At 44.0% G+C, this 13,168-nt stretch overlaps 1 protein-coding gene across 1 annotated transcript in view; it reads right to left on the reverse strand.

Annotated features, from left to right (window-relative positions):
* Nucleotides 1-1,346: 1,346 nt before the first annotated feature.
* The window catches only part of BARX2 (BARX homeobox 2), a 63,901-nt gene continuing 52,079 nt past the window's right edge, over nucleotides 1,347-13,168 (reverse strand). The window contains exons 3-4 of the mRNA XM_058194910.1: nucleotides 5,902-5,986; nucleotides 1,347-4,504 (exon numbers count right to left, since the gene is read on the reverse strand). Coding sequence (XP_058050893.1) covers nucleotides 4,256-4,504; nucleotides 5,902-5,986 — 334 coding nt within the window. The 3' untranslated portion in view covers nucleotides 1,347-4,255. The remainder of the gene's footprint in view (nucleotides 4,505-5,901; nucleotides 5,987-13,168) is intronic.

Below are 13,168 nucleotides of genomic sequence, written 5' to 3' on the forward strand. Positions count from 1 at the left end.
CGGCTGAAGAAAAAATGCTTTTAAAAGTAAAAAAAAACACCCTCTGATGATCGCGCAGCTCAGCTGGGCATGGGCGGGGGGCAGAGATTTTTGCTACCGGTTCTCTGAATCATTCGCTGCTATCGCTACCGGATCAGGCGATCCGGTTCAAACCGGAAGCATTTCACCCCGGTTCAGTGCTCCTCACCTGCATTGCTAAACAGGAGAAACTTGCCTTACACAATGTAAGCCGCCCTGAGTCTTCGGAGAAGGGCGGGATATAAATTCAAATAAAAAAAAAATAAAAAACAGCTCCAAGGTGGGAAGTGGCAACAACAAATGGAACCTTCCAAAGTTGATGGAAAGAGATGGGCACAAAAAGACTCTTCCTGAACTGATCTGGAGTAGAAGATTCTGGGAGTTGAAGTTCCATAGGTCTTAATGTTGCTGAAATTGGACACCCCTGATCTATATTGTTATAATTGCTTTGAATGTGGCTCCAGGGCCATCCACCGAAGGGGTGAAGGACATCAGTCCCAATGACTGCATCAAAGCCCTTTCCTTTTGTGTATCAGACGTGCAACCTGATAAAATAAGGCCATCACTGAGAGCATAGGCACCAAGACAAATTCCTTGTGTGTCCAGTCACACTTGGCCAATAAAAAATTCTATTCTATTCTATTCTATTCTATTCTATTCTATTCTATTCTATTCTATTCTATTCTATTCTATTCTATTCTATTCTATTCTATTCTACCAGTCAGACAGTTGTGGGAGCCCTCTTGATTCTTCTGACAGTCCCAAGAATCCGTTTGCAGGTATTTTGTCTTTAAAAACTAGATTGCATTACAATATGGTAACTATTTGCTGGAACTCATTACACAGAAGAATATAGTTAATTGAATAAGGCATGACGTTTTCCAACATGCGAGCAAGCCTGATTCTTATGCAAAGAGAGGCATTGTGTGACTGAGCTTTTTCCAGTAACCACTACACCAGAGGTCTTCAAACTTCAAGCTATGCTGGCTGGAGAATTCTGGGAGTTGAAGTCCACAAGTCTTAAAGCTGCCAAGTTTGAATTCTGGGAGTTGAATTCCACAAATCTTAAAGCTGCCAAGATTGAAGACCTCTGCACTACACCAACAAATTTCAGATCCAGTGAACTGACCTGATCTTTGTTCCATCCCTTTTGCAAATAGATACATTAAAAAAAAACAATAACCAGTAACTCTGGAGCTCCTGCCCTCACCAAAATTTTAATATAATTCTTGGCACAAAGGCATCAAAAATAGTTGCAAACCCTTACCTTGAGGAAAAACAATCATTTAAAAATACAAACGGAGTGTAGGAACAAATAACATTTAAAAAAAACCACAAGCTTTCCAATGCCATTTTGATGCACGCTTTGGATGCGTTGTGTGTAGGAGCAAATAACATTCTTTTTTTAAAAAAACAAGCTTTCCAATGCCATTTTGATATATGCTTTGGATGCATTGTTGAAAACAATGGTTTCGTGTGTGTTTTTTTTTACAAGTGGAAGAAATGTACAAAGGAGATAGCAACGGAGGCTAGAGGAAACTCCTAGATGCTGCTCCTTAATATAAACTGGCCAGAGGCGAACACACAAAGGTAAACTGGCTTTTTGATTATGGCAGCTTAAATTCCTAACAATTCATTGCACAGATACCCTTGGGGGAAATACTGTATGCTAGTGTGTTTTGCTTGCTCTCCTATTAACTTCCACTTCATTTCCAGGGTAACACTATTCCTGATTGGAGGAAAGACTTGCTTTAAGTGTCCAATAATATTCTCTGTATTGAAAGAAGCCATTAAATGGCCTGCAGTGGCATTCTGCTGTATACATGGACTCTTCACCAGAAGAAATGTGTCAGCCTGAAAATGATCCAGGTGTGGAAGACTCTTGTGCAAGATCTTTTCAGGGCACACTTATGACCAAGTGGTTCCCTTTTCAGCCTCTAGCACCCCCACACAAGCCTTCTTCTGCTAAGTTAAACCCGGATCACAGTCTAGACTAGGGGTCTCCAACCTTGGCAACTTTAAGCCTGGCGGACTTCAACTCCCAGAATTCTGGCAGTTGAAGTCCGCCAGGTTTAAAGTTGCCAAGGTTGGAGACCCCTGGTCTAGATCTGGGGTGTCTAACTCAAGGCCTGCGGGCCAGGTCTGGCCCGTGATATGATCGGATCTGTTTCACAGGGCCATCCCGGTTTACCCAGTGCAAAGAGGAAAGGTCGGGCCAGCATAGCATCGTCCTGGTCTACCCAATGCAAAAAGGAAACATGCCAGCAGTTTGGGGAGTGGTGTCAAGATGGCCAAGGCAGTGGTGGGTTTCAATTTTTTTTTACTACCAGTTCTGTGGGCGTGGCTTGGTGGGCATGGCATGGCTTAATGGGCATGGCAGGAGAAGGATACTGTAAAATCTCCATTCCTCCCGATCAGCTGGGACTTGGGAGGCAGAGAATAGATGGGGGCGGGGCCAGTCAGAATTTTTACTACCGGTTCTCCGAACTACTCAAAATTTCCACTACTGGTTCCCCAGAACTGCTCAGAACCTGCTGAAACTCGCCGCTGGGCCACACCCAGTGGTGGGATTCAAGTAATTTAACAACCGGTTCTCTGCCCTAATGATTTCTTCCAACAATCAGTTTGCCAAACTGCTCAGAAAGTTAAAACAGCCGGTTTTCCCGAAATGGTGAAAGCTGGCTGAATCCCACCATTGGCCATACCCATCCAGTTGGCCATGCCCACACAGCTCCCCCCCCCCCGGCGAGGTCAACCACAGCCCTGATGCGGCCCTCAATGAAATTGAGTTGGACACCCCTGGTCTAGATAGAGAGTACAAAGGGACTGGAGATTGCTAGTATGTCACCCTCCACACACACTTCCAAAAAGCAAGTTGAGTAAATAGCAGAGTTGGGCTGGCAGCATCCATTCAGATTTGCCACTGATCATCCCCAGAGAACTTAGGGCAGAGATGGCAAACCTTTGATGTGCCCGCGTTGCCAGCCTGCGTGCCAGAAGTGGCACGCAAAACCATCCTGCAAGGTATGCATGGCCCTGCTGGCCTTCGGGAGCGCCAATACCCAGAAGAGTGGTGGTCCATCGTGCATGCGCGAGCCAGCACCTGAACACCCGATACCGGCAAACAGCTGGCGCCCGACAAACAGCTGGCCATCGCACATGCGCGCAACGTCAACCCAGAAGGTCGGGTGCCGGCTTACGCATGTGTGACAGGATGCTGCTCTTCCGGGTTCCGCATTTCCGCGTGCACGACGGCCAGCTGACCCGCATGCATGTGATCACAGGAATGCGGAATAGGAGCCAGCAAGGCCGCACATTCTTTGTGGGATGGTTTTGCATGCTGCTTCTGGCACGCGTGCCATAGGTTCACCAACACTGACTTAGGGCCTTGATGTGCTCCTCAACATTCCAACCTCTGATGTTGATTCTGGTATGTTACAATATAGTTTGCTTACAATTCAATGGGGACAAACAGTAGCCGGTATGGAGCTAGGCGTATCAGCCATTGTTCTGGATTGCAACGTCAGCCTACTGAGTGACTACAACCAGCCCCTGGTCACTGTTGGCCAAACCATATATTTGCTGTCAAGGCAGCTCTTTCTAGGACATGTGCGTCTTCTTCATTTCCTGGTGGCTTAAATGGTCTTTTGGGAAATTAGCTCACCAGAGGCTCACAATTCAAGAATATCATTAATATTTCTCTTGACTGCCACCAAAATCACTCTCTGGCCAGCATAATGGGAGACCACCGACATCCCCTTAGTTTGAATGACCCATGAAAAATGCTTTGCATGGGCACTTTTACAAAATGCAACAGTAGGAATCCTATTCCCCCTGTCTTTGGTAGTTGCCGCTTAGAATCCATTTTAAAGCATTCTGAATAATAATTATAACAACAACAACAACAACAACAGTTATGGCAAAATAAAGAACCAGTATCTTCAGCATGCTGAAGTCCCTAAAACGCTTCTTCTCGTGGAAACATGAGGAGTTGAGTCGCTTGTGCTGTTTTGGAAGCGCCAATCTCTTTAGCATGCGGTTTTTGGGAGAATTACTCAGATTCCAGGATATGTGTAGGGAAAGTGTGTACTTGACACTGGGAGTCAAGAAACCATCCTGGTTAACATTGGATCTCCTCATTCAGCCGTCACCCATCACACCAATCGATTTCTTAAGGCACAAAGTGCAGGGAGATCCAGTTTATGCATTGTCCCCTGGGAAAGCTTTGAGGTGGCTCTTAACTTGAGGTTGTCAGCCCTGGAGATGCCTCTGCTATGTGTTTAAGAGATCCATCGGTATCTGAAGAGGAGCTCAACGGCTCCTTGGTCGACCCACAGTCATCTTCTGCTTGGCTTTCCTTCGAGACCTCTGGCTGAGCTTGGTTGTTCAACTTTTCTTCTGCTTCGATTTCCTCTGAGGTGGGAATGGAATTTTTCTTTGGGCGGCCCTTGGGTTTCGTGGGGGCCTCCTGTCCCCCTTTCAGGACCTAGAATAAAAATAAACGAAGCTGTTATGGCTATATTGAATAAACAGAGTAACAGAGGAGTTGGAAGGGACCTTGGAGGTCATCTAGTCCAGGGGTCTCCAACCTTGGACCCTTTAAGACTTGTGGACTTCAATTCCCAGAGTTCCTCAGCCAGCTTTGCTGGCTGAGGGACTTCGGGAGTTGAAGTCCACAAGTCTTAAAGGGACCAAGGTTGGAGACCCCTGATCTAGTCCAACCCCTTGCTCACACAGGAGACCTATACTAGGGATTTGAACTGCCAAACTGCCGACCTTTCTGATCGACAAGCTCAGCATCTTAGCCACTGAGCCACCTAGCCAGATCCTCCACCGAAGCTGCGCGGAATCAAAGCCGGCGAAGGAGCGCCGGTCACAGCACGAACTGATTTTTGCTTCTTTGTCGACATCTTAAGTTTATTTTGCTCTATGCCCTACATTGGTTGGCATTAAGAACCACCTACCCACACCCCATTGTTAGCATTTTGTGCATTTTTGCCTAATTTACACATTTGCCAAGCAATTTCCCCTAATTTATTACATGCTCGCCTGTTATTTTCACGGATTCCTAAATTTTTATGCATAATAATAAATCTTTTATTGCAACTCGTGGCAAAATTTGGAGAAGGGTTTTAATATATGCAGTGTTTGAGAGATGAGTCAGATATGCAATTAAAAGCAAGTAGAAAACATTCTTCCCATATCATGAACACTAGTCATTATTGCTCCAGGCAAACATGTTGCTATTTTCCATTTATTGATTTATTCATCCATCACATTTCTATACTTCCCATCTCCATCCCATCATGCCATCCCATCAAAATTTTATCATTGTGCAAATTTTGGAGGCAACAAACAAAAACTAGAGTAAAAATCATTAGCTATTTAAAAACTAGAGAAAAAAAATCAAATCAGCGCACAAGACAAAACTTCATATGTACCTGGCATAAATTGAGTGGTATTGTTTTATGTTGTGAACAAAATAAAGATTTTTTTGGTCAAATATTAAACATCCTTAGGCCACAATGATTAAACACTGTAAAAATAGTCCTTGCCAAAACCAAAAACTGATGAACAAATATTTGCAATACTCAGGTTATGGTTATAAAATTGTCACTCAGAAACTCAATCCATTTTTATGTGTGTTTTACCAACAGAACTTTGATTGCGCCATTTTAAAGTTGTAGCCATTGTTTGACCATACCTTGTAAAGAATCCTGGATGTACTTATTTTTTGTGGGGTGGATAGGCTTAATTATGGTTTTAGAGTCACCCTGAAATCAACTGATATGTTCCTCAGGGTCAGATTCATTCCTGCTGAAGTCACTCAACTGACACTTAATTTAACCGTTAGTGCTTTCTCCGAATTCATTAAATGCTTACCATTTTTTTCCATTTCATCCTGCGATTTTGGTACCAGGTTTTCACTTGGAGTTGAGTGAGGCCCAGCGACTGAGCAAGATCCAGCCTAGGAGAGAAACTATCCAGATTAATGAACAAGAAGAATGTGACATATTATTCATGAGACCTGATTACACTGCCTCTGACTGAAAGTCAGCAAATGGTTCATGCACTATTGTGTGGATCAAGAGACCAGCTGCTTAATCGGACATGACTAATGATTAGAGAAGACCGATGACTAGTGATCAAACAAGAGCAATGACCACAGTATTGGGCATTGTAGGGTTTCTAAACGAGTCACACCAAACGCAATAGGAAGTCGGTCTAAGAAAGCAAACAAAGGCCTGTGCTCTATATTTGCTTTTTAAAAGCAAACATTTTAGTTTGCTTAGGACTGTATGAACTAAACCAGGGGTCAGCAACCCGCGGCTCTGGAGCTGCATGTGGCTCTTTCATCCTTCTGCTGCAGTTCCCTGTTGCTAGTTAGCTCCACAATTGATAGGGCTTTCGGTTAGGACAGGAAAAAGAATGCCGCGCTAGGAGACTCTATGGTGGGGAAACCGATCCCCAGTCGGCAAAGGAAAAAGGACGCCGTGCTAGGAGGAGACTCTATGGTGGGGGAACCGGAGTTCCGGTTGGCTCCAGAATTGAATGGGGGCTTCCGGTTAGGACCTTTGTGGCTCTTTGAGTATTTAAGGTTGCCGACCCCTGAACTAAACAATTCTTAGCACTGGGTTTACTTCTCAGCAGGGATACCTTGCACCTTTTCTACAAGTTCTCCTTTCAGATTACACAACGTGAATTGTGTCGTGCTGGTTCAGAATTATTTTTTTAAAAAATGGTTACATTTAGAATGTAAAAAATGGAATAATTCCTCTGGTTCAGAAGCTGCACTGGGTGTTATGCTGAGAATCGCACTGCAGAACTGGATGAAGCCAGAATCCACCCTGAAGTGGACATCAGGAGTTTGAAATGGTATTTGAAGCAACTGAAAGATATTCGCCACCTATTTTTCCCCTTAGTTCTTCTCAAACTTCAAAATTGTCAAAGACGGTGTCAGCATTCCAGAAAACCCCAGCTCCAATTAAAAATTCCAAGACAGGCATTTTCTCAAAGTTCCCATTTATTAGAGTAGGTATACTGGCACATCTGGGAAAACCCGAATCTGAGAGTTCCGGGTTTTCCCTGAGTAAATCAAACCCCCAAATCCAGCCCCTGCATCACTTGGTCCAATCACCATCCGTCCCATCGTGAGACACCACTCCAACCACTCCTTCTCCAGATGCATGACCTTGACCAAAAAGAAGAATGCTATTTTGTCTAACTACATTCCCTCTACTAAATCCCCCCCCCTCCTAATTTCCCACGCACAAGAAGGTGGCAGCGTGGAAGCTTCCGGTGTTAATATGGCTTCCAAAGCTGACACATGGTCCTACTTTTCAGTTCCAGCTGTTCTACTGGCTTCTCGGGAAAGGGCATTGACTTCTGAATTTTGTTTTGTTTTGTTGTTGTTGTTGTTGTTGTTATTTGCTCCAAGAAGCCATAAAATCTGGTAGGTGAGCTTGCCGTCTTAAACATGTTTATCTCAATTATAAAAGCCTTAAGGTAAAAATAACGAAAAAATGTTTTCCTGCTGGACAAACTGCAGTATTACATGATATTATGAGCCGTGGTGGCACAGCGGTGGTTAGAGTGCAGTACTGCAGGCTACTTCTGCTGACTGCTGGCTGTCTGCAATGTGGCAGATTGAATCTCATCAGGCTCAAGGTTGACTCAGCCTTCCAAGGTGGGTAAAAATGAAGACCCAGATTGGGGGCAAGAGGCTGACTCTGTAAACCACTTAGAGAAGGCTGTAAAGCACTATAAAGCGGTATATAAGTCTAAGTGCTATTGCTATCCATGACAGAAGAAAAAAAAGCTGGACAGTACCGACCAAATTAAACGTAAAATTGGTAGACAAAGTAAAGTTCTCCATTGCACATTCACAACTTAGATGAGTTGCCTAAACAGGGACAATGTTCGTCACAGTTGTGAGAAACTGGGGATTAAAACATTTGATCCTCTTTATTAAGAAAATTTTATTTGAATATTTTGAATTGTTTATGATAAGAAAATGTAAATACTCTGTTCATGAATTGTGGTTGTGTGGAAGGGGGGGAAATTAAAAAACAATAAAAACTTGTTCAAAAAAAGCCCCCCATTTGATCTACTGTCTCTCGGAGATCTGGCTAAGGGCAACCAAATGAGACTTCCTGTTTAGAGATAAGAAACTAGTGTGGCTGAGAAATGTTAAAGCGAGAATAGTTATGGCAGAAGATTTTTTTATTTCACTTTGCCAAAGTAAAACTATTGGAGTTGGACATCCTGGTCCATTGATGGTTGTAAAGAACAAGACGATCTTGTTCTACTTTCTGCCTTTCCTTGCTTTTGATTGATTTTAAGCCCGACATGGTCTTCTCTAACACAGCAGGTAGCAGCGGGTATTCCCCTAATATCAGAACTGTGTTTACCTAATCAATCTTCAGAGCCAGAATGTCAGAGTCAAGCTCATGAAACTCACTGAACAAAGGCACTTGAATGAAACTTGCTGGTGCTGCTCATGAGTTATGCCTTTTCCATGATTAATATTAGTGAACCGGAACACAAATGGTGCGGAGGCAACATCAACAAACATGATGCACCTTGTCTTCTTTCACGCACCAGCAGTTGCGTAACGAATGGTTGTGATTTAGTCTTAAAATTTCCCAACCAGTTTTCTCTCGAGATGCCCTTCCCAGCGTAAACAATACGTTCTCTTCCTTGGTTTGCAGTTGTGGAAGAGTGGCGACGGCATTTGTACTTTGTTTGGAAACAAAGTGACGACGTAGATAGGCTGAGTTCATACGATTTAGCATACCGGGTTAACAAAACACAGTGTAGGGTTCCCCACTTAACAGGCTACATCCAAACAAAGGCATCGTATTATAGCTTAGCATGTTCATACAACATGCTAAGACAATGGTGGGCTCCAGCGGTAAGCTGCTGCAGGTTTGAAAGGGTTCGGGAGAACTTGTAGCTATGCAGTTTGGAGAACCCCCAAATCCCACTTCTGGCTGGCCCCACCCACCCCGCCCCTCCTAGGAGTCCCCACACAGCCTGTTTTGGATGCAGGTAAGGGCAGGACATGCACAGAGGCTCAAGGTGGGCGAAAAACGGGCCTACCGGAAGTTCGGGAAGGCCGGAAATGGGTCCATTTCTGGCCTCCAGAGGGCCTCTGGAGCCTGGGGTGGCCATTTTCACTCTCCCGGAGGCTCAAGGAAAGCCTCCAGAGCCCAGGGAGGGCAAAAACATCCCCCTCCGCCATGATGCAGGAGGCTGACTAGGCCACGCCCACCATGGCCACACCCATCCAGCAACCAGGCAGAAGCCCTGACTCCAAACCATAAACACTGCCCAGAAAATATTCTGAGTAATTGGATAGCACAATGTATTCGCCCTTTTACTGTGGAAGGGAGAGACCTGCTGAGAAAGCGCATGTGTCCCTCCCTTCCTTATCAAATAAATAAATCAATTGATTCCCAAAGTATCACATATTAAGGGCGAATTGTCCCATTCCATTGGGCAAAGGGAAATGTGTCAGCTCAATCTTCTTGGGCCAGAATAACGCATGCCTATCATGGCTAAATTACCTGTAATCCCTTTCGGATTGGTTGCTTACTCGTGGAAGACTACTGATGGTTGCCTAGGAAACGGAAGCACAAACACCAGGTTTGAGGCCAAAATTGCCCTTCCTCATCTGGCTTAAATCATGAAGAATGCTGAGCAATATTAACAGCGCCCAATTCAGAGAGCAGCAATGGCCTGAGAATATGATCAAGGGGACCATGGCTGATAGGCTCTTGGGAATTATAGGCTCTTGAGAATTATAGGGAACTTGGGAATTACAGTTCAGCAAGATCTGAAAAGAGTGGGCTTCTTCACCTATAACAAGGGTGTCAAACTCTCGCCACATCATCATCACATGACGTATTTGAGGCTAAAAGATATGAAGAACGGTTGCAGGAACTGGGTATGTCGAGTTTGATGAAAAGATGGATTAGGGGAGACATGATAGCAGTGTTCCAATATCTCAGGGGCTGCCCCAAAGAAGAGGGAGTCAAGCTATTCTCCAAAACACCTGAGGGTAGAGCAAGAAGCAATGGGTGGAAACTAATCAAGGAGAGAAGCAACTTAGAACTAAGGAGAAATTTCCTGACAATTAGAACAATTAATCAGTGGAACGACTTGCCTGCAGAAGTTGTGAATGCTCCAACACTGGTAATTTTTAAGAAGATGTTGGATAACCATCTGTCTGAGATGGTGTAGGGTTTCCTGCCTGGGCAGGGGGTTGGACTAGAAGGCCTCCAATGTCCCTTCCAACTCTGATATTATTGTTGTTGTTGCTGCTGTTGTTGTTGTTGTTGTTATTATTATTATTATTATTATTATTATTATTATTATTATTATTATTATTTTCCCCCTTCGCTAAACTGGGGGTGGGGATGGCCACCGTATGACGCATCTGGTCCACAGGCTCAAGTTTGACATCCCTGACCTATAATGTTTAAGGCAGTGGTGAAATGTAAAATTTGTTACTACTGGTTCTGTGGACATGACTTGGTGGTGGTGGGGTAATGTGACTGGGTGGGCGTGGCCAAACTTTTAAAAAAAAATCTTTTAAAAGCATTTTTTCTACAACCTGTTTTTTCGACAACCTCTTCAATCGGCTGAAGAGGTTGTAGAAAAAAATGCTTTTAAAAAGCTCCTCTGATGATCAGGCAACTCAGCTGGGATCGCCAGAGACTTTTAAAAGAATTTTTTTCTACAACCTCTACGGCCAAAGACGTTTTCAAAGCCTCTGACGATCCCAGCTGAGCTGCGCGATCATCAGAGGCTTTTTTTAACTTTTAAAGCATTTTTTCAGCTTTTAAAAGTAAAAAAAACCAACCAAAAACCTCTGATGATAGCGCAGCTCAGCTGGGCATATGGGGTGGGCAGGGATTTTTGCTACTGGTTTTCTGAACCACCTGCCACCATCGCTACTGGATCGGGTGATCCAATCCAAACCGGGAGCATTTCACCCCCGATTTAAGGCCAGACAAAGATAGAATAGAATAGAATAGAATAGAATTTTATTGGCCAAGTGTGATTGGACACACAAGGAATTTGTCTTGGTGCATATGCTCTCAGTGTACATAAAAGAAAAGATACGTTCATCAAGGTACAACATTTACAACACAATTGATGATCAATATATCAATATAAATCATAAGGATTGCCAGCAACAAGTTATAGTCATACAGTCATAAGTGGAAAGAGATTGGTGATGGGAACTATGAAACGATTGATAGTAGTGCAGATTCAGTAAATAGTCTGACAGTGTTGAGGGAATTATTTGTTTAGCAGAGTGATGGCCTTCGGGGAAAAACTGTTCTTGTGTCTAGTTGTTCTGATGTCAGAGATAGTTAAGATATTGTCAAGTGCCTGCAACCACACCCACAATGGAAAGACTCCAATTGACTATTTTATTGTAGTCTACCTATAGTACAAGAATCTCCCAAGACTGCTTGTCTTTCCTTGGGAACGAACAGATCAGGTTCCTGGCACTTCAGCGGACGATCAGGCTCTTGTGACTGTGCAAGGTTAGTTTCCAGTTAATAGCAATAGCATTTAAACTTATACACTGCCCCGTTGCACTTTTACAGTGCTCTGTGGGTGGTTTACAATGTCAGCATATTGCCCCCAACAATCTGTGTGCTCGTGTTACCGACCTTAGAAGGACGAAAGCCTGAGAAAACCTTGAGCCCCTTCAGGACTGAACTCCTGGCTGTGGAGTGAGTTAGCCTGCAGAGTTGCAGTTTAACCACTGAGACACCAGGCTAGTGGTGGGTTGCTACCGGTTTGCCCCGAATCAGCAGCAGCGGTGGGAGGCTCCACCCATCCACGCCGGACACTTCTGCGCATGCGCAGAAGCATTGCGTATGTGCAGAAGTGGCATGCGTGCCTACAAGTGCGGAAGTGCCCTCGAGCGAACCGGTACCGATGAATTTTGAAACCCACCCCTGCACTAGGCCTCTTGTTCCCTCCATCTTGCTGGCTGGGAGTTTCCCAACGGATATAAGGTCAAACTATGGCATAACTATTGTCTGTACAAACTGGATGAATGTGCCTTCCTTCTTTGATACAGTTGATTCTTCTTTAAAACGAATTAAAATTATGCTCTGTTCAGAGCAGGGGTCTCCAACCTTAGGAAATTTAAGCCTGGAGGACTTCAACTCCCAGAATTCCCCACCCAGCTGGCTGGGGATTTCTGGGAGTTGAAGTCCTCCAGGCTTAAAGTTGCTAAGGTTGGAGACCCCTGGTTCAGAGGCCTCTCCTTCACCACGGGCAATGGGTTAAACCCTTCCGATTCTGAATTTCAGCACCCAGAACCCAATCTAGAACAAAACTCCCACACTTTTAATTCCATTGTTGAGTCCATTCATTCGGTCATTCATTTCCCGAAGGCCATCACTCTGCTAAACAAATAATTCCCTCAACACTGTCAGACTATTTACTGAATCTGCACTACTATTAATCTTCTCATAGTTCCCATCACCAATCTCTTTCCACTTATGACTGTATGACTGTAACTTGTTGCTGGCAATCCTTATGATTTATATTGATATATTGATCATCAATTGTGTTGTAAATGTTGTACCTTGATGAACGTATCTTTTCTTTTATGTACACTGAGAGCATATGCACCAAGACAAATTCCTTGTGTGTCCAATCACACTTGGCCAATAAAAATTCTATTCTATTCTATTCTATTCCCGTGGTTCTTATTATGTGATGAATATTAAAACAATTGCCAGGCAGAGTTGGTTTCCTTCTCAAGCAACTCCGATTTGCTCTTAGCACTGACTTCATATTTGCTCTCAGCTAGTGGAGATAATCTGATTCTCCATTTCATAGGAAGCAAGCTTCTAAGTATCACTGCCCATAAATCCATCCTGGCAAGTATGCGGGTATCTAGCACGCTCACAGCCTGGTATGTATTTTCCACTGATATGATCTATTCATGTAGCCTTTGATTCTAAGGGAAGGGTGCTTTGAAATCTGATCCGGTTATGTGTCCAAGCCTTTAGACAAGAGCAGCAGACTCATCTTCACATGCTTAGAAGGCATCATGGTCCACTCAGCACCTGAACAGCTGAGAGCAGCAGGGCTAAGGGACCCCCACTCTGTT

The sequence above is a fragment of the Ahaetulla prasina genome, chromosome 9 (assembly GCF_028640845.1).
Source record: "Ahaetulla prasina isolate Xishuangbanna chromosome 9, ASM2864084v1, whole genome shotgun sequence".
Lineage (NCBI taxonomy): Eukaryota > Metazoa > Chordata > Lepidosauria > Squamata > Colubridae > Ahaetulla > Ahaetulla prasina.